General features: G+C 33.9%; 1 protein-coding gene across 4 annotated transcripts in view; it reads left to right on the forward strand.

Moving 5' to 3' along the window:
• Window positions 1–22,432, forward strand: part of LOC118182496 (uridine phosphorylase 1-like) — a 77,834-nt gene that overhangs the window by 49,588 nt on the left and 5,814 nt on the right. For 3 of the 4 annotated variants that reach the window (XM_035351848.2, XM_035351847.2, XM_035351849.2), the window contains exons 3-7: window positions 3,834–3,992; window positions 4,074–4,188; window positions 9,782–9,852; window positions 12,682–12,823; window positions 19,297–19,443. In XM_035351848.2, the coding sequence (XP_035207739.1) occupies window positions 3,834–3,992; window positions 4,074–4,188; window positions 9,782–9,852; window positions 12,682–12,823; window positions 19,297–19,443 (634 nt within the window). The remainder of the gene's footprint in view (window positions 1–3,833; window positions 3,993–4,073; window positions 4,189–9,781; window positions 9,853–12,681; window positions 12,824–19,296; window positions 19,444–22,432) is intronic. The other variant, XM_035351851.2, reaches the window with a different exon arrangement.

Here is a 22,432-nt window from a genome sequence, read left to right on the forward strand (position 1 = left end):
TTATCTAACTACACAGTATACGTACGTAAAAACCAGAGAAAATGGTAGAGCTCTGAACTTAGCTTTGAGAAAAAATCAAGTTGATTTTCAAACAATAATTACTTACTTTGTAGTCAGATGGAAAACGTATATCGAGACAGCAGACAGAATACATAAAAAATTGGTTTGGACTCGGAAATGAACGTTCAGATGAGTACTTCACAGGCATGACGACTATGGTCGCGCTGTCATTATCTGATTCATGGATCAAAGAGTTCTCATAACCAAACATTATTAATATCTAAGGCTTGAATGCTATTTAACTTTTAAAAGTTACTACACTTCTAGAAGGTATGACAATAAGGTCAGTAGAGATTCTCATAAACAAAAGATTCCTTCCTAAATCAGGAAAGGCGTTTCAGATTCCTTCGAAATAGAGTTTGTTGTTTGCAAGCCACTTTTGATGAGGGCTGTGAGGATCCTGAAAACTGCGAACAAAATCCTCTTTCAGTATCACATTGAGAACCCTTGACTTAGAATATCCATTGTATCCGAAGATCATTATAGTATTAAAGCTCGTTTTAGGTGCGAGAACAGAAAAAAGAGCAAGATCAAGTGAGTAAAGTGGAAAATCAGGGGCTAAACTTCTACAAACTCATAAACAACGAAGGCCGAATGTGGCCTGGCATTATCATCGTGAAGCATGTTACTTAAGTACACGACAAATCGTTTGTAAAAAATTACTTTGTGCGTGTTAGTATTCATTATTGCCCTTTTTGTGGCTAACATCACTTTCAGTCTTTCGATTTTTTCGTCAATAACAGACGTAGTAGAAGTAGGCTTATCACTTCTCGCAGCTTCTTGAGTGAAATTCCATCCATATCGAAAGTGTTAAAACCATTCATTGCAACCATAGCTACACTTTTGCAGGCTAAAGCATTACTAACAGAAATCCACAATATCTATTCCTCTGACTTGTTAAAACATGTTGTGGAGTATCTTTTCTTCACTTCGTTGTTCGCCCACTACTGGGCATTCTCTAGCGTCATTCATCGAACTTTATTGTCATACCTTGTATATAAGTGTTCAGTAGAGAAACTTTCTCCATGCATTATATATGGTAATAAGCGTCAATGTTATGTTACCGTCGGTTAATTTATTAAATACTCTGTATGTAAAATGTAGTTTTCTGATAAATTAATGTCTCTCTCAGGACAGTTTATTAATGAATGCAAATTTTGAAATTTAGATTCTTTAATAAACTAATTCTAGGAACAGAAAGAGAAAGCAGGGATAGACAGGCAATCAAAATATTCCGAAAAGTTAAATGGTTATCTTCAGAAATTCCAAATATTATGTTTAAGCAAAGAAGTTAAAAGCTAATAATAACTAGCCAGCTCGGTCCACCAGACTTTTAAAATTCTATCACTGCCAGTGTAAAACTGTAACATTCAATTTCACTATAGAAAGAAATGTACTCAAGTTGGTTAAAAACTATTTGTTGTCTAAGCCGCATTATAGAAAGGTTTACATTCTTTGATTTTTTTTAGTTACCACGGTAGCATATCTCTCTTTTCCCTTAGAGTCTGTTACAATGACGTCATTATGAAATCTGGACATTAGATATTTAATGTAAGAGGACAATTAAATTACATCAAAGATAATTTTAAGAATGCATTAGTTATAGAAATAATACGAATACCTTTTACATAAAGATTAAAAAAAAGTTTTGTTCTAGAGCGTAAGGTGCTATGAAGCATAAAAAATGAGAATGAAAATTCACCCTTTTTTATCGCCGCATTTTAATTCTCCCTTAGTATAAGATGTGATGAAAAAAATATAACAAAATCTATATTAATAAAGAGTTTGTAAGGTTTATCCTACGTTTTTAACAGTTATGTTTAGTTAAAGCTACTTTCCTGTCCCTCCTAATTTCAGCTTACAATTTCCTACCAGAATATGTTTTTAGAATCGCGGTTAATGCAAATGAGTAAAAGCGGTATTTAAGTCGAAGTTCCACTGACTTCATTAGAGAGCCAGAGTTTCTGACTAACGCGCGTTCGCCTTTTAGCTACATTCTCTCTATCTCTTACTACGCTCGGCTGTATTTCAGGCCCTTGAGAGCTTCGCCAGCTTATTTGATATTTAAAGGCCAACTACTTAGAAATCTTGATAGCTTCGGTTATATCTTTTTAGTTAAGCATTAGTTAAGTTTTACTTCTTTGCCAGCAAAGCTCAAGTGGAGGCTTTGCTGTACGCTTTGATAAGGACCTATCTGTTAAGTTCTTATTTTGAGAAATAAAGGGTAATTAACCCTTCTTGAATTTTCGTCTCTGTTCATGAACTAAAGCGATTATTTGCTTAAGTGTTCACGAGGTTCCTACACATTTAGCTGTTAGATAAAAGGTTGGAACCCCACAAGTTTTTGACACTGTTTATTGAATAATTCTTCTTATTTTTCACAGTGCATCTTTTGTCAAGAAAGAACGAGATACAGGCAAGGAATGCTAGAGTATTTTACTCTCATTTATTTTGCGATTCCCATTGCATGATATTTCTGTCTTTTTGAGATTTACGAGTTTTTAATACCTTGTTTAGTTAAATATAAATGAAGTCTGTTAACGTAAAATCAAAAATATTTGTTAAGAAGTATATACATACAATCAGTGATAAAATTAATAATCCAACTTTTGTAAAGTCATGATTTTAATATTTTATAAGAGAAATTTATCTTTTTATTGATCTAATTAGAAAAATTTTACCTGCCTGCATTTTTTTGAAACAAAATATTTTTCATATCAGGAGAAAATTGGTTTGCAGAATGTTTTGTATTACAGCATAAGAAAGCGAAATAATATTATATTATTTTTATCATCAGTATTCTGCGAGTCATTTTCTCTTGTGCAAACGCTCCGGCTAAAACGAAAATGAAACTGCATATACTTAAATGATTTAAATAGAAAAATTAAATTCAATATCCAAATTGAAAGCTTTTTTAAAACCTCAAGACAAACCAACATAGCGCAAAGCACAATTCGCAGAAAAATACTTTAAACACAGGAAAAATGCAAAATAATAATAATAAAAAAATGGATTTTACAATATCCCGGCACACCTTCGTCAGATTTGGTATACCGAGAACCGTCAAAGAAAAAAAAACTACTTCTGAGCTGGCAAATGTACAAATAATTAAAATTAAAATTTATCTTTAATCAAGCAAAATTTTAATTTAATCACATGTGTATCCATCAGTGCAACCCTTATAGGCCGGAATCAAAAAGGCACCTGACCCAAATTAATAAACAGCACACGAGAAACAAAAGTGAATCCAAATATAGTAAATGTAGTACGAGAAATAATTTAAAATGTAAAAAATATTTTGAAATGTGCATGAAAATAAATAAAGGCTATAATCTGCAAAAATGCAAGTAATCTTGTCAGAATCATAAAGCTGTCAAGGGATGAGAAACATAAGTATAGTAAGAAAAAAACATGATTATTTTTATAAGCTAAATTCAAGAAACTTAATATTAAGAGAAAATTCTGCATATAAATTAATAATAGCAGCCGAAATACAGGATGAAGTTTCAAAGAAAGAGTAATCTAACACTTGTAAGGCTATTTTTTTAATTTATTTTATACAATGGTTGTTTGCATTAGCAGTTTTGATATTTTTGTACCATGCCATTATTCCAAATTGAACATGAATTTGAATTTGCTTAGACTAAGTTTTATTTTGATAATTTTGATATTTTGATTTTGAAATGTAAAATACAAATTCTATTCCTTCTGAGCAATTTGTAAGTGTCTGTAATGTGTTTTAGTACTATACAAATTCTTATTATTTTGAACAGTTTGTTTGCGTCGGTGGCACGCCAGAAAGAATGAAAGAATTTGCTGAATATGTCTTCAAAGTTTTGGGAAGAACTAATCCAAAAGATAATGAACTCTGCAATATATCAAAATCTTCACGTTATTCTTTGTTCAAAGCTGGTCCTGTTTTGTGTGTGAGCGTAAGTATAAATGACCTGGATTTTAATGTCCAATTAAATAAAGCTACGCATTATGTAAGATCGATAACTCTTCATTTCCAGCATGGTATAGGTTCACCTTCTATTTCTGTGGTGCTTCATGAAATAATGAAACTGATGCATCATGCAAAGGCTGAAGACCCTGTATTCCTAAGAATGGGTACTTGTGGAGGATTAGGTATATGTTTTTAATTATATGCCCATTAAATTTCAAATTAATAAATTTAGTTTTTACTATGAATAACCATTTGTTAGTTCTATCTAATATGAGAAAATATTTCCGTTTATGAAGGGAATATTTACTTAGCTTTTTTCCTCTACTCCAAGCCTGTACATCATAGGATCCACAATGCAGTTTTCCACCGCAGGTTACGTAATTGTGAGATTTAGTTTGACTATAGCAGATCATGCCAAAAGCCTTAGGAGAGGGATTTCTACGAAAAACAGGCTCGTGTCCCCATTACACATAGAGAAAACCACGAAAATGCCCATGCAGTCAGCCCGTTGTTCTGGAATAAAACACACTTCCAAAAACCAATGTTCAGCGACTTTTTACCACTCGGCGGCTGGTGAACCCAATTACGTAATTAAAACTGATGCATGCTTCTAACATAAACTGAAAAGAGATTTGCGCTAATTTTCTGTACTTCTCCAGTGGATTCAACTGTTGGCAAGAAATTTTCTGTCAGTTGTCGCACAGATTGTATATTTTATGACAATCGTTACATACCTAATTTTACATGAATTATATATTTAGTTTCTCACTTGAAACGAAACACAAACATCTAACTAGCATTCATCATAATGCAAAAACTAGATCAGAGGAAGAGAGGATAATAGCGTTCTTAATGTTCAGATACTCAACGTCTGAAAACTGCTGGAAAAATAGCACGAAAAAGTCCATGACATACTAGTTGTATATTTGAAATCAGAAAATCAATGACGATTCATTGTTTCGAGATGCAGAAAAATAGTGTCTGTTTTGAAAGTATTCTTCCCTTGAAGGATTGAAAATTTCTTTTCTGCTCTGAAATTCATATATATCTGCTAAGGGTGCATGACTCACTTTCCTCTTTTGTAGGTAGTGTATTTAAAGAACACATCATTTTTAAAATGTGTAAAAAATGTAGAAAGCGCGTAGCACTTCTGCCCGAGAAAACCTAGTCCATATCCATTCTCCATTAAAGCAAAAGATGTATTTGTGGAACTTGAAGTGTAAGTTACTAGTGCTTTTAGTGGTCTGAGAGCAATCTAGAGAAGAATACGGTGAGATATTTTTAGGGTTTTAATATCATGCAGATAAAAGATATATTAAAAAAATTGGCAAAGGTTACCTAGCAAGTACTTTGAATGTTTGGTAACATTTACGTTTAAGAAAAAAATATGTTCGATGATGAAACTTACTAAACCAAACAGTGTTCTTGCTTGAGTGATCTGAACACTGTTTGGCTCCTCCTTGCAGTTTGAAATATGACACCAAGCTTTCATAAAATGGTAGGAAAAGAAAAGAGTAGCACTGAATTACTGCAAAAACAAATGAAGATGAGTATTAAACACCTTTTTCATGTTTCAGTCATTTTATATTTTCCATGGATGAAATTTTGTAGCAGTGTTATTCGTAAATGATATGGAATTTTATTGAAACTCTTTCTCACAAAAATCGAAATGTTAATATTAATTAATTGAACTAGCAAAGTGAGTTAACTCAGTTGAGCTCTTTGGTTGTGACTACTTTAAATCTAGTATGTTACATGAGTAATAGCCCTTCTTTTTAACCATATTTGAAATCGATTAGGCTTAAGGTCCGAAGTTATATGGCATTTAAAAAAAAGCATAATGGGTATCCGTCTCTCAAACGCAGTCCAGTTTCGCAAGCTTGCTCCACTCTAAAAGTATCATTAATGTCTTTGAGTAAGTTGCTGGGCGATGATTAGATGGAAGCAATAAATGGTTAAAGTTAGTCAATTTATATACGAGTTCCTCAAATTGAGGGACTATGTTTCAAGAGCAATCAATTCAGATGGTTTTAAATAAATCTGTGCCCTAAACCGCCTATCTCAGTTTGTTCGAAGAAGGCTTTATAAAAAATGAAAAGGTCCGGTAATTGTTAGTAAAGTAACTACTGGCGAATCTAGTCATTGCATATCCACAAAGAAGAAGTCAGTTAGGAACCTGCTTCGTTAATTTACGATCATTAGCTAGACTTAGTTACTCAGCCAATATGTTAAGAATTAACTTCCAAGCCCAGCCAGAGGGATAGGTTATGAACTCATTGGCTTCTATCTAAACAGCAGGTTTAATATCATACTACGTTGATGTAGACCTAAGCGACGGAATGAATTAAGGTACAATTACTTACTCAACTGTTGGATTCTGATTCATTACCTTCAGACATACTAGTATTATTTTTTAATTAATTTTTGTCGTGACAGTTTCCATTTCAATGCTTTTTTTTTATTAAGCAAGAATATTCATGAAATGATCAGTGGTCAAATAGCGTAGTCTTTAAATTCTCTTATAAATCTTTAATTACATAATGCTGAGAATTTCCACTATAACCGAAAATGTGAGGGGGGGGAGAGTTCTTAGTTAGGCCAATGCTCAAACTAGATAGGATACTGGCAAAATAATGAGGAATAAGAAATTTATAGTTGCGTTAATTTATTTTAATTTAAGCAATGTGACCCCCTTAATTGAAGAATAATGCCGAAGTTGATTAAAGTGTGCTATAAAGAGGTTCTGAATCTATGTGCAAATATTTATAAACTATTTTCCTTTCCACCGTCATTCTTTTTATTTTCTGGAACATTGGAGATTCTGGATGAATATTCGGACTTGAATGCTTTCTTTTAGTATAACTAGAAAACTAAAGATGGTATACGCATTCCAAACGATGAGTATTAAATAAATGTATTTAATTTAAAAAATATAATTTTAGCACTTCAATATTCGGTGCATTTAGCTTCAAACATATTTTTATTCTTATTATGATCTGAAAATAAGTGAAGCCAAAAAATAGGAGATTTTCATAGAAAAATTATTAAGTATATAATTAATATGTCTTAATTAATCTATTCTTTTCTACGTAGCATTCAGAGAAACATTCTATTTTATGTGGAGAAATTTATAATGCAGTTACATATAATTTCCCCGAACATCTCTCCCGCCTTCCCTTGATTAGTATTTTAATCTTTTCGTAATAGTGATTGCTGCCAAACATTTCCTCCTATCTTCATTTCAGCAGTCGTATCGATGCATTATATTAATTGCATTTATGAAAATACTCACAACTGTAGAAAAAGGCGAAGTAATTTGTAGAAGCTGAAACATAAGTTCGGCATAAAATGTTAGAATAAATTCTTCGGATGTCATTTAACTGCAAGTGCTATGAAGATTTGCTAATTTGACGAAAAGGCTTTGGCTGCAGTATACACACACACACATATATATATATATATATACATATTGTGGAATGAAAAATTTAAGGTGACGTTAAACAGGCCTACAGACACTCTTCAATAATAATATGCGTAATGTTTTACGCATTTACAGCAATATAATTGCAGTGGGGTAGAAAAAGGAAAGGACTGATTACATTGCAGCAGCAAAGAAAAGCGTGAGAATAAATCGAAGTTGAAATATATATTACGAATATTGAAGTTATACTTCTGCTTCACTTCTGTTTGTTGAATAAGAGTTTTAGTTTGTAAATTTAGCATTATTATTGGCTCAAAGGATTTAGTTTAACTTTATCTATTATGTAAGTACATGAATCGTGAACGTTAAATTAAAATTGTGTGACAGAGATTACTTTTGAAAAGGAAAAATAAGAAGAAAAGAGATGTGAAAAAAAGTTTGGAAAGATTTATTGTAAAGATTTTACTGCTCTAAGGTTAGAAAGAAAGAATAAACCAAAGTGAAAAGGAAATTTAAAGGGCCGTTACAAATTAAAAAAGTTTAGAATTTTAGCTTACGTATATGTAGATAATTTTAATGTTTGATACGTTAGTCTTTCCCTTACAGATCTTCACATTCCACCCTCACAACTAGAATAAATTGAATACGGACTTTTACTTCCCTCCCCCAAAAAATGCATAAAGAATATCTTCCAAATTGTACCTCTTTCAAACGACATGTAAAATCTCGCCTTGAAGAAATAAAATAATATTCCTTAGACATGATCATGGATAGGAATTTTGTTGGCGAAGTACGAAAACAGTTTGGAAACAGAATTTATCATCTACTTGTATTGAGAAGCGTTGCTATTGCGTTGTATAAGACCTTTAATTTATCTTCTACTCCTCCTCGCACACAGCAAGCAGATCTTTTGAGTATTGGAATTTGTCAAATTTACTTTTCAAGTTTAATTAGTCCAGTATTCATTAATAAATTAAGCAATTTAAAAGCAACAAATGCGCTTCTGAACAGTTATAACCTTATAGTCTGGACAGTTATAATCTTTTTAATAATGTATCCATTTGACAGATATTAAAAATCGTTTTAATTTATATGACAGCAGACTGATAAATGTTATTAAAATCTTCATTTTTATTAGCAAAAGAAGTTTCTCTCACGTATTAGGGTAAGGTTGTCCAAGTCTTATCACCGTTTAAGTCATACCTTTTAAATATTAGGCGTAATATCACGCCAACTGCGCATCTTCTGGAAAATTGAGTTACCCCTTGTCAATCAAACTGTTTCACATATTGTTTGTCTCCGTGTAATATTTGTGAAAAAGACCGCGAAGAGAATATGATTCAGTGCCTAAAATGCAAAGGATAGATATAAGACTTATGTACTAAAGTTCAACAGAAAATGAAAAAATAACTAAATATCTTTGTGATCATCGTTCTTATTAATTGCATAAATAAATCAATTGAGAAAAAGATAGTTTTAATATAATTGCCCAAATTTATACGTAGTGCAACTTAAGCTATAGGTGGTACGACTTAGAATGCTGTTAAGTCGTATTGAGTTCATGTTCATAGATTTTATTAATTTTATTTAACAGAGTAGAGTGTATGGAATTTTGTTGTAAATACATATCAGCAACGATGACACAAAATATTATTACTACACATAAGTTTTATTTATTTTATATACCTTACGATCTTTACCTATTTTTTATTAGGATGTTCGACTTACGCAGCTATACCTTACACAATTACTACAGAACATCTTTAGTAAAATTATATCATGTTTTAATTAATGTTTTGAAATTTTGAATGAAAAACATCCCTTTGATTGTAGTCTAAAATTTTCAGATGGCAGTTTTTTTAGGATATATGTTCTTGTTTTTCTTCATTTTTATACTATGATTCGCAAAATTATTTTTTATGTTTAACAACAGTGCATTTTCCCCATCACGTTACGTAATGACAATTAATTCAAATTACACGAGCCTCGTGGTTAAATAGAAATTCTTTTAAACTGATTAAACTGCTTCGGATAGCTCAATTAGCAAAGCGCTTGTGGTATACGCATTCCAAACGATGAATTCCAAACGATGATTCCAAACGATGAAAAATATTCCAAACGATGATTGAAAGAAGTTTTGACTTTGGATACACAGCTGACAATTTGATTCTCACTCTACACCAGATTGCCTGTATAGTTTTAGTTGCAAGGACTTATGTAGATACACATAACGTAGTAAACGTCATGCTCATTCAAAACACCCAAGAAAGTCCCATGAATGCATGGTTATTTGTGGAATATAAAAATTTGACAACAATCTTCGAAATATTATAGACAGTATTATCTTCTTTCAGGGTTACCGCCTGGTAGTGTAGTCATAACAAGTGTCAGTGTTGATGGTATGCTTAGGCCATATCAAGAACTGGTGAGTGAAAAGCTGTTTGCTACTCTTATTCGTGCGTGATAAGATATAAGCAGAAATTAAGATACAGCAATGAAGTACTTTGAATGTTTTGTTAAAGCAAGGTCATATAATTAAAATGTTAATGAAGGGCACGCAGGCCTTGAAAACTCTTTTATCTAGGGAAGAAATAGTATTAAGAAACACTAAAGTTCATAAACTAGATAATATTGTAAAACTGCTGTTGAAAATATAGTTTCAAAGTATTAAATTAAACCTTTTCCATTATCTAATATTTATTTCATGATTTAAATATATTTATTACTTATTTCAATAGTTTAGGAAACGGAATTCAGCTTCATTTATTGCTGAGCTTTAACGTCGACTTCTCAAAAATCCTCTTGTTCCACTTGTAATACCTTGCTTTTTGTATTATTAACTAGAAGGAATCCTAGAAACTTTTCTCAACAAAAACTTTACTGTGTGTGCATTTTTCTCAGCTATTTTTTAAAATACAAAGTGATTGAAAAGTCAGTAAATTAAATATTTTAAAAAACTTGTGATTCAGTGAACCTTAAAGTAGTTGGTGCAGAATTGCATAAAATCACTTAAGGATTACTAAGCAAATGTTCTTCATGTTTTCATCTACAGTTACTTCCGCCACACAAAGTACAGGCTTCCTTCTGACAGCCATCTTTATTCAGTAGCGCGTGAAAAGAAGCTAAGACGGATAAACAACAGGCACAGCATTTGTTTATGTATTTTAAATTTGCTAGTGAAATTTGAATGCTCTCTATCTTAATCTTCTCTCGTGCTAGATTAAAAGTGTCCAAAAATCTCAGGGGTTTAGGCGTAGATATCTGAATGTCCTTCTTATTGAAAGTGGCGAGCTTCTCTCCAAAATGTCGATAGTAAGAACTGTTGTTTACAAGAAAAACAACATGGAGCGAAGCTCCTATTGCAAAAATATCTCAAATTCCAATGGTGGGCTTTCTTGTAAATCAGGAAAAGTGTTGTCAGGTTTGTATGATGTTCATCTGTGACAGTAATACACTCTTTTGCAAAAAATTCGAAGCACAATGAAGGAAGTTTTTTTTTGGATGGAATTGAATATGTGTATAGGTCATACACAGATAACAAAATAATTAAAAAATCAGGGTCATAGTACCTGTTCACGGCTCACAATCACCATTGAGTGTTCAAATTAGTAGTTGGTCGAAGCGCCCCTGGCGGCAATGCATGCCTCAATTCGTCGAGGCAAGGAGTGGTAGAGGTTTCTGATGTCATCTTGCGGCACATTCTGCCAGGCTTTCATCAGTTGTCGCTCCAGATCTGCGATGTTTTGTGGTGTCCGAATCTGGAGGCCTACCATGTCCCAGACAAGCTCGATTGGTGAAAGGTCTGGTGACCTTGCTGGCCAAGAAAGAGTATCAACCGCACGGAGACAGTCCAGACATATGCAAGCGGTATGTGGCCTGGCATTATCTTGTTGGAAAATGGCCCCAGAATGACGTGCCGTGAATGGTAATGCAACCGGCTGCAGGATGGTATCGACATATCATTGAGCTGTTAAAGATGTACGGAGGATGACTAAAGATGACCTGCTGTCGTAAGAAATAGCGCCCCACACCATTCACACCAGGGGTTATGGCTGTATGCCTTTGCAAAACAAAGGTTGATTGGGATCGCTTGCTCCGTCCTCTCCAGACATGAACACGGTGTCATCTGCTTGAAGAAAGAAGCGAGATTCATCGCTGAACACTATACGATGTCAGTCTGATGGTAGATTGATGATGATCGGCTGAGACACCGAATGTGTGGTGTCAAGACGACTCCGCCGATATTGTGGAGTCAAAGGCAGATGTCTTAAAGGCGTCTGTGAGCGTAACCCCGCCTCAGACAAGCGCCGTGAGGTGTACCACGAGAGGTATAGACGTGGCTGTAGTGCGTTGAATAGTCGACAATGATACCGTTGGGCTGTTTGGGCCTGGCAAACCATCATCCTATCTTGGCCTCGCATTTGTGCTCCTTGGCCTTCCAGAGCCTTCATTTCGTCGGCAATTTCCTTGTAGCAACCATTGCTGCCAACATCTTTGCACAGCAGTGTCTGTACGCTACAGGTGGCGGCCTATTTCTCGGTATGCCCACCCAGCTTCGCGCATCCCTACAATGCGATCACGTTCGAAGTCTATTAGTTGTCTGTAAGGTCTTCTATATCGTCGTAATGGCATCTTTAGTTGCTTCTTTACGGAATTACAATGGCAGCAACAGAAGATGGTAAATTTTCCGCTTCTGTTTCTGGTTTTATACTTTGTGAATTGAAAGAAATGCGCGCTATGATCGCATTTTCTGTTCATTTGCCTTGAAACTTTGATCATTTGCATGTTCGATCAAGATGTTTTTGCATGCCGAATTCCGTCTCGATCTCAAAAGTCCTTCTTGGTGCTCCGATTTTTTAGCAAAAGAGTATAGTTCGGAAGTAGTGTCATGTTTTTAAGATTTCATGATGGTTCGAAAGATGCATTCAGTGCTGCCTAAATGATGTACCTTTAACTAGAAAATAGCACAATAAAAATTTTAAACGTATGCCGTAATTTTATACTTGTCTAGGCTAACTGCATTATAATACTTCGTAAATTCCTTGAAGTACAGATAATTTATTTAGCTGATTTTAGAAGAGATTACTCTGTATAAGTAATATATATTTTATTCCCTGAAGTTTATGATCTACGTTTCTTGAATAATAAATTTAACAACTTAAAAAGTAAAGTTCTTGTCTTGTATTACTACTGTATTTTGTCTTGTAAATCCTAAAATAATATATACATAGCATTTGTTTTCTACTTCGTTTAGGTTGTTCTAGGAGAAAAGATCCAGCGCCCAAGCACATTAGATGAAGAACTTTCTAAAGAATTAAAGATAGTTGCAGATAAATACTTGAAAGATTGTACGGTAGTTGTTGGTAAAACAATGTGTGCGGATGATTTTTATGAAGGTAAATTGCAATGATATTTAACATTATATTTATCGCATTCATTATGGATTTTTTAACCATGTGCTTAGTTTTTGTCTGCTTTATTAGATTATGGGAAAGCACTCGAGGGCTATCTGCTTGACGCAGGGTTGCCTTGGCGGAACGTTTTCTGAGAAAAACTGGCTCGTATCCACCTTAGACAAGGGGAAAATCACTTAAATGCCCATGCAGCCAACCCATTCGCCTAGAATGGAACCTAGCTCGAACTACCAGTGTTCAGCGACGTTACTACTCGGTCGCTGGTGGGCCTTAATCATATGGCTATATATTCTTTCAAATTTCTCAACAGAAAAAGGCCTGCGAATAAATGCTTAGGCAAGTCACATTTGAATAGGACAAAAATTGCCAGTTTGAGGTTTAATAATTAAAAGAAGTTACAGAAGTTATATCCTCGTGACTAGTATATGTTTCTTTGAAAACCTGACTGTACTCCATAAACACGGTCTTTTAGGAATCCCCACGACCAGAAATCACAGGGATATAAGTCGGGTGAACGAGGAGGCAGGCATCCGGAAAAGCTCTGGGTATTGCACGATTCTCGCCAAAGCAGTTCTTTGGCTTGGTAGAGCAGCAATATATATATATATATATATATATATATTGGTAGAGCTTGCCATGATTTACTGTCAGTCGAAGACTTCTTAATTCAAATTCTTTATTTGGTTGTTTCCATACCTTACGATTATCGTCTGCTCCAAATAAGTTATACTTTCTTTTATCACGACATATAACCTTTTTCCTAAAGTCTAGGGGCTTGTTTACATATTTTCGCAAATAATAGCTTTTTTTCGTTCTTTTTAACTTCAAAATGCAATATTTTTTTCGAGCTGAACTTCTTTCATAACAGAACTCTTTTAGGACATTTCTTACAGTTTGGGTATAAACTTCTTTCTTAATCAGGAGTTTTAGTTCCGGATCGCCATAATGTCGAATCATTTTAACTTGCTGAAGAGATGTCGTTTATCCTACCTGGTTAATATTTTTGGTCGCTTGCTTCTTGTCCCGTTTACAAAATTCGTTGACTCTAGATACCTTTTACTACGAGTTTTACAGTTGAAAGTGATCTTTTAATAGTCTAAGCAGTTTTCTCATATGTTTCTCCAAATTTTCTCATATGAATTACTATTTCCCTTTCTTCAATTGCAGCTTCGTTTCTTTTCCTTTCCGAGATATTTTTAAGTTTCCTTTTTAAAATTGCAGAAATTACTATGATTCAGGCACAAAATTTTCAAACAACCTTAAGACAATAATCTTGTAACATTTAAGTATGTATTTAAGTGTTAATTTAAACTTTGTAACACTTCAAATTACCTAAGAATTACCAGATTCGAATAACTTTTAAGCAGGTCGTTTACAAAGAAGTCGCTTTTATCCCAATCAAATTTGTATTTTCAAATAAGATTTTTCATTCAATAACTAGAGTATAGACCTTGATAAAGATTACAGTAAAAGAAGGTTAACAATAAATAATCAGTACTATGCCTTTATATCATTTTAAAGACATTAATTAGTCAAGTCGAATGCTTTTTTGACAATCTGTAGGTCCGTCTTCTTCAGGAGCAACGCGTTTGAAATCGATAGAAATTTATTCAAAATCTATTCCAAGCTAATGTTTTTTTTATTTGTTTGTTCTGTAATTTTAAATTTCGCGTTGGTGTTTTTGTCTTCCAATTAGAAATTTAGAAGTTAAATACTTTTCTAAAGCTTCTTTTTCTTTTCAGTTGGTCTTCCTCGAAACTATTCATATTATATTGCGTAATTTCGGAAATATTACCAGCAGAAACGAAGGAATATCCTTTCAGAGACGATATGCTTTTAATATATTTACTGTTGTTCTCAAGTTAGACAGAATGCAAACAGAAGACTAAAAAAAATCTTTTCCACAGTTAGATTTTACAATGCATTAGTGTCTACGGACATACATTTTTCATCTAGAATATTTTTGCAGTATATGAAATAGATTCCAGACGGCACAAATTCCAAACCATTATTTACGTGACCATATAAATATATTTATCGATCATGACTTCTGGTAAACGTAGCTCTTGCTTGCATAGTGTCTTATCAAACGTAGACTTCGTCTGTCTAGTAGTTAAAGCGTAAAGAGAAAATTCTGTTGGGGATTCTTCTAAGGAAAGATCAGGATAGTAAAGCAAATTAAGTAAAAGCTTAAAGAAAACTTAAGATGACAGTAAACTGTAAACAATATAATAGGCCGGGAAATAAAGCAAGCGACAAAAGCAATAAAATTCTCACAAACCGAATATGGCAAACATTCTTCAATTTGTAAAGAACAAAGATAGAAAAAGGAAATACTACTGTTTTAAGTGTGGAGCTAAAGCCATTTTTTCCGGCAATGACGGGCACTAGGTGCTATAGTTGTTGCCCACTACTAAAACAGGAAGCGGTGGTCACTTTACCATGGATGCACCTAATGGATGGCCACTGTTGCCTCCTATGAATGGACAGACAATTTACATCAATGCCTTTTGCGGGATTCGAACCCGGGTCCTTCGGTATGGCAGTCTCCCTAACCACTTTTCTGTCTGGGCATCTGTGGGGCTAACGACTGCTTACTATTTTCTGCATCTATGAAACACTGAGAAATTCTGACTAGTCATGTGCAATTACTCTGAAACCATTCTATGAAATGAGATGGGAAACGAGAGCTGAAAGTATTAACTCTATTTAGTACAAGCTTGAGAATATAATATATTTCTCAGAAGAGCTCAAAATTTTAAAAGAACCTCATCTGTTTCAGTAAGGCATCTAACTTGTCAAAAGAAATCCCAATATTTCGATTTTCTTCATGCCTTGTGATCTGATACAATATTCTTATTCATGTCAATAAATTAATTCAAAAGAAAGTAAAACTTATAAATGAAATGCTGTGTGTTACTTAGTCCAAGTAAATGGCTTTGGAAAATGCTATTATGGAAAGGCTATTATTGAAAATGGTATCGGTTATATATTTAGGCTGGTTATACAGGGTTTTTGAATCTGAAAGCGTGGCCAAACTTAACGGGATGACAGAGCGCAGCTATACGAGCAATATTCGTCATAGAATGTGTGGTCGGAGCGAAAACGGCGATAAGTTAAAAGGTAATTTTCTACTGCCAGATTTAAAGAATTAACAGAAGAATAAGAATAGATACTTCAGAAAAACATTTTATTAACAGGAATGTAATTGATGTACATGCTCAAAGAAATTTCTGAAAAGGTCTTCCGCCAGCTGTGATGCAGGCTTCACACCTGCAGGGTAGGGACTGACGCACATTTGCGAAGACACCAGACATTTCCTGAGCATTGTCGGCAACAACGGCGATCCTAACGACTAGATCCATTTTGATTTCAACGGAGCACTCGTACATTAGGCTTTTCAGAACGCACCACAGGAAAAGTCCAAACACGAGAGATCCGGTGATCTTGGTGGCCAAGCTATGGGACCACCTCGACGAATCCATCGCCCTGAAAATTTCGTGGTTCGTATAACGAGCCCTCTTCTCAGCAATTCACGGTAGAAAATGTCGTTGGGTGAGAGGACCGAACGTTTTTTATACCAATTACAATGCCATCTAGCGGCCCGACGTTTGCGTTTCTATTTCTTTCTTTTTCAAACTTTCTATGACGAATATGGCTTGTCTAGCTGCATTCTATCACTCTGTTACGTTTTGCCCACCTTTTTCAAACTCATCCCGTGTATTTAGGAAGTTTCATACCAAGTGCAGAAATTTAAAAAGAAAAAAAAAAAATTAAAAATCTGAAATTATTCAGATTTGGACGTAATTTAAAATCTGAAAGGTTTCAGATTTTAAATTACGTCCAAAGAGGCTTTTTTTTTCCTAACGTTTTGTGAGTTTTTATTTATTAAATATAATGTTCTTCTCACTTAAACCATAAAATTCACTTCAACAGCAATATCTCAAAATAGTTTTAAATATGTTTACAATTTCCTATACACACTTCCGCGCGCTGAAAATAAAAAGCCCCCCCCCGTACAGCGTTGCCATTGCTCGCTTTGAAATCGTCGAGTTTCTTAATCAAAAATTCGTTAAAGTTTTACAAAATATGAAATAGATAATAAAACAAATTCCAAATTTGGATTTCCAGATGCCCATATTCGGATTGAAACGTACGTTATTCAAAATTGGAAGGCTCTAGGTACCGTTGTTTAATAACAGTGCGAGAAACATACATACATTTATGCAAATTCTTCATCGTTATTTAATTTCTTTAAATATAATACAGGCCGATAATATTTGGTGGTAACAATTTAAAAAGTGAATCGGACATTTATAGTGAACCAACGCAAAATGCCAAAACGAAAATAATAGTTCTTCAGGGCAAATTGTCCCTTTGAACTAAAAGAACAGTTTCTTCTGAAGCAACGATGAGCGTAATTTAGGGGAAAAAAATGTCGCGTTAAAGGGTTTTTTTCTTCTAATTGTGGTTGTATTTTATTCGGGTATGAAAAATTACATAATTTTTTAAATTGTTAATATATAAAATATATTACGTAAGTGCCTGTATATAACGTAATTTCGAAATAAAATGATTAGTGGTAATAAAATGCCGTATCTAAACATGCTATAGAAAATGCAATTTTAAAGGGTACCACGTTAGGGAGGCCCACATTTTACAGTTTGCGGGAGCTCCAGAATTACTTAATCCGATCCTGCGTATTATGGTCTAATGTAATTAGTTAACGAAGCCGAACCAGAATAGGTTAGATTATTTGAATATGGCGAATGAACGAAGACTATCTGCCTAAGGGAAGAGATGCGTTCATATAAGGCTTAGAGAGGAAAAAATGTCTCATGTTTATTTACGCATGAAGCACTTATAATGAACCACAAAAACTAACCATGCAAACAGTCCGTTCAACGTGGAATCGAACCCAAGTTAAAATCCCAGTATTCAATTATCGTAACAACTCGACCCAGAACAGATAAATCCACTTTTCTCGATTTTCTCGCTGTTTTTCTACAATTAGTATGTTACAGTGCTCGAAGACATTGAAAACAGTTCGATCTATCATAAAACTTAATTTTAACAGAATTTCAAATTTATGAATAGAATGTTGTGGGAATTAATTTTTCACAAGAACTAGATTTTCCTCTGGAAATCCAAAGAGAATCCGGAGCAGTAATTCAGATAAATCAATTCGGCATTCAACTTTCTCTTTTCGGATATTTTCCGCTATAGGACAACTTAATGGCATAATTTTTCTAAATAAAAGAAATACATCTGTTAGATTAATTATTTCAATAAGCAAAGAATTAAAATATAATGACACACTAAGAACTTTTAAATGAAAATATTCTGGAAATAAGAAAACTGTCATGAAAATTTAATTTAAAAATGACCAATGGGCAACAGTGCCAACTGAGATCTTTTCAGTTAACATTTTATGTTTTTTCATAGCCCCCTGCTGGCATGATGGTTTCCGTAAAAGGTATAGATGTTTATAAAGGCATAATGTCTTTGCGGCATTTGGGCACTTAAAACACAGTCCAGCCGAAAGTCCTCTCGAGAGGTTCGCAAAAGGTGAAAAGGGGTAGAAAACCCTCACATCCGTCTCCCAGGATGTTCTCCGAAAGAAATGAGTCGGAACTTCTCCTTTCTCGTGGGTGTAAACCGAGACAGGGTGAATGTAATAGACGAAAAGGAGCAGATACCAGGATGTTCTTCAACAGAATTGAGACGGAACTCCTTTCTCGTGAGTGTAAAATCGGTCACCATCTTAGGAGCCCGGCCAACGAGCCAGACTGTAGCGTCTGCGCATGTATCACGATACTTGCAAGCCGTGCTTTTCGTATGCGTTGACTGCCTCGTGAGATTGTACATTTGAAAAAAATATTAATAGAACTCATGGTTGCGAGTGGTTATAAACGGTGTAAAGTTTATGAAAATAAAATTTTAAAAAGTTACAGCCCATTACGTTTGAGTTGTGTACAGAAACAGTTAAATTATCAATGGGTTTCGTTCTTTTCAGAAGAATGCTTAGCTAGCAAAGTTTATTCCAGCATCTTCACATAATTCATATAAATAAACCTCAAATATGACGAAAAGACTTTTTTGGGGGCAGTAGTTCTAGCACAAGCATTTTCAATAGAAAATTGCTTGGCGCGTGCAATCCTGAAACAAAGACTTTTTAAAATTTCTAGCTAAAGCAAAAGTATAAATAAATAAACGTGAAATTAAAATAAATATTTTTTTCATTTATTTACTTTTAAATCTTAATGACCATACTTCTTGAGAATATTATGTGTAATCCCATGATGAAAACTCGCATATTTTTTAGCAAAACCTGAGATGCTCCTCATTATTTACTAGCCAAAATTCTCTGTCGTATTCTATATAAGAAATACTATATCTGATAGGTTAAAGCTTGAACACGAAGCTCTATTAAAATTACTCTTTGTATATTTCAGGGCAGGGAAGATTGGATGGAGCCTTTTGTGAATACACTCAAGAAGACAAAGTATTCTATTTAAAGAAATTGAAGGAAGAAGGTGTTGTCAATATAGAAATGGAGTCACTAACATTTGCCGCAATGTGCAATACAGCTGGTGTGAAAGGTAAATTTTTTAAAAGGTGTTGAACTTTTATATACTTCTTTTATTTAGCTGCAGAGAGATGCTTAATGTATTTTCACATTTGTGTTTCCATCAGCTTCTTGTTAAACATTTAAATTCTTCCAGTTTGCCTTTGCCTAGTTAGCCAGTTTACTGAACAAGTACCTCCCGAAAGAAGTGCTATCAAAAAAAAAAAAAAAAAAAAAAAAAGGATAAAGGCATTAAGACAATAATTGTGTGAAATTACAAATAAGTCATAACTGTGCTATATAATCTAACTTCTTTACGTTCGTCTTCTTTCGTTTCCATCCGTTAATCATTTATTTCCTTTTTAAGGAGTATTTTGAGACAGAAGTAATGTTCAAAAATTTTGAGATAGAAGTTGTGTTCAAACATTTGAGTTTTGTACATGATAAGATATCCAACTTAATTGAATACTGAGCTTCTTTTACAACCTTTTTCGGTACGAATGTTAAATATCCAAACAGGGACGACTATTGTAAAGTCCTACCTTAATACAACTTTCCCTGTCTTTATGTGTAATAGTAAATGCCAGGTTTTCTCAGACTGTTAAAATTCATGATATCATTGGAAATAAAATTAGAAATTTGCGTCAGCTTTGTTAGAATGTTTTATAATTTTTAATTTCAAATCGTAATTAGATACGTTACCTGTAACAAGTTAAATTTCTATATAAATAACTATCAGTAGTAATTTTATTCATTTATTAAAAAACAATATTACAAAAAAATCATTACAGGATACACTTTACTGTATAATGTATTTCCCCCGCCTTCTTGGCATGCCTTCGTGGTGTGGTGGTCTGCAAGCTAGGCGCGTATTTCAGAGGTCCGTGGTTTGATTCCCGGCGAGGGCACTGCTCATTTTTCATATTTTCTGCTTCCAAAATACCTATTTTCTCTACAACGGCAATGGAAATCACTGGATAGGGTTTTATTAGTTTAATATGAGACTTGTGATACTTAAAGCACAGATGTTATCAGACCTTATAGTTGATAATCAAACATGCATATCGTTCTCAAAATTTTACTGTCTAATCAGTGTTTTAGATTTTATTGTTGCCAAAAAAAATGCCCGTTCATACAGATATTAAGTTGGAAAGGGCAAAAGTGTATCCATTATGTTCTTCATTAGTTTGTGTAATCTTCTGCTAGTCCAAGCCAAACAAACAGCCACCGATGCCTCATTCTTGGTGAAATGAACTCTGAATGTGGAATTAGCACTGAGATAATAATCCATATTGTTTACAAGCTGTATAATCTAACTTCTTTGCAATGTGTGCAAAATCGATTGGTTGCACTATAAGGTATTTCTCCTGCCTTCCTAGCATGCTTTCATGGTGTAGTGGTTCTGCACGCTGGGCCGGTATTGCAGATGTCCGTGGTTCGATTCCCGGCGAAGGAGATTGCTCATTTTTCATCTTGCCTGCTTCCAAAAAAATATCTAATGTCTCTACAGTGGCGCCCGAACTAAAAAAAAAGGGGGTGTTGGATGATGATTCTCCTCGCTCAGGATTTGGCGATTGGATCACCTAAAAACCCCAGTCGCCCTTTAAAAGGAGGAGTATATAAGGTATTTCTCCCGCCTTCCTAGCGTGCCTTCGTGGTGTAGTGGTTCTGCACGCTGGGCCGATGTTCCAGATGTCCGTGGTTCGATTCCAGGCGAAGGCGATTGCTCATTTTTCATCTTGCCTGCTTCCAAAAAAATACCTAATGTCTCTTCAGCACTATTTAGTCGAAATTCTCAATGAAAAGAGTTTGAAAGTGCATAGCTGTCGCATTTTCAAGTCTTGATAAGTGACCAACAGTGAAGTCTTTCAGCTCTCTTAGATATTTATATCCTGCCAGAGGTACCCCGACAAAACATCCCACTACAAAATAGCCCATGATAAAATAGCCTAAGTCAAAGGCTTCTGAATTGGTTGTTGAACAATTTTTAAGTTTTTAGTATCTAAATACATGCAGGCGATATAAAGGAGTGCCACGACAAATCAGCAATTACATCTGGCACGCAAACGCATTATTAAAATATACACATTCCAAATGTAATGTTTACGTTTGCTGACTTCCTTAAAGATGTTTTACAACCATTTGACAAGTAGGGTACCCTAGTAACAATTCCCACATAAAGGTTACCGCTAAATATTATAATTATGAAATATTTACAGAAAATTTACATGTTTTTCGCAAAAAAGTGTCTAAGTATCGCAATAATTTTGAAACATAAATGTCAATAAATACTGATTTTATTGTTTATGATTAGTTTTTGTTTAAAAAACATGCAAAGCATAGAAAATATTTTTATTTATTTTCAGATACTAAAGCTGATGTGAATTTTGTCGAATGATATAAAAAGTTGATATTCGCATGAAACATTTTTAGAATTGAAATTGGAAATAAGAAATTTAAATTTATAGTTTATACTAGTTATAATATTTTGTCATGGACTAATTTGACGGATCACGCCTGCTTGAACTACAAAGCTATGGAAACATTCAGTTCATTTAACTAATTCAGATATATTTACGAGATATGACAGTGAGTAATAAGAATCATTTATTAACTATTAATAAAAGTCTTGATTTTCATGTTTAAAAAACTTTTTCACTTTTACTTAGAGAAATCGGTTCAATACACATCCTCACTATGACTACATTTCTTCGGTTTGCAACATTAACATGGTGTAAATCGAATCTACATTCCATGTACATGTATTTCCTGACATAACTGTTAAAGTGTTCTGCATTTCAGTGGTTGAGACTTGCAGTAGTTTACCAATCTCACAATCTGGTTAAAAACTAAGCTCTTTCCCACACGCTTTAGAAAACAATGCCGCTGAAAGAAAATATTGAGTTTTTATAACAGATGAAATTTTCATTAGAGCTTGAACCTCGGCGTTTCCTCGCATTTATGATGCACTAATGTGCATATTTCATAAGAGACTTTCAATGAAATATTATAGTCATTGACAT

This window comes from Stegodyphus dumicola, chromosome X2 (assembly GCF_044657685.1).
Source record: "Stegodyphus dumicola isolate Sdum_Otavi_A_Nest chromosome X2, ASM4465768v1".
NCBI lineage: Eukaryota > Metazoa > Arthropoda > Arachnida > Araneae > Eresidae > Stegodyphus > Stegodyphus dumicola.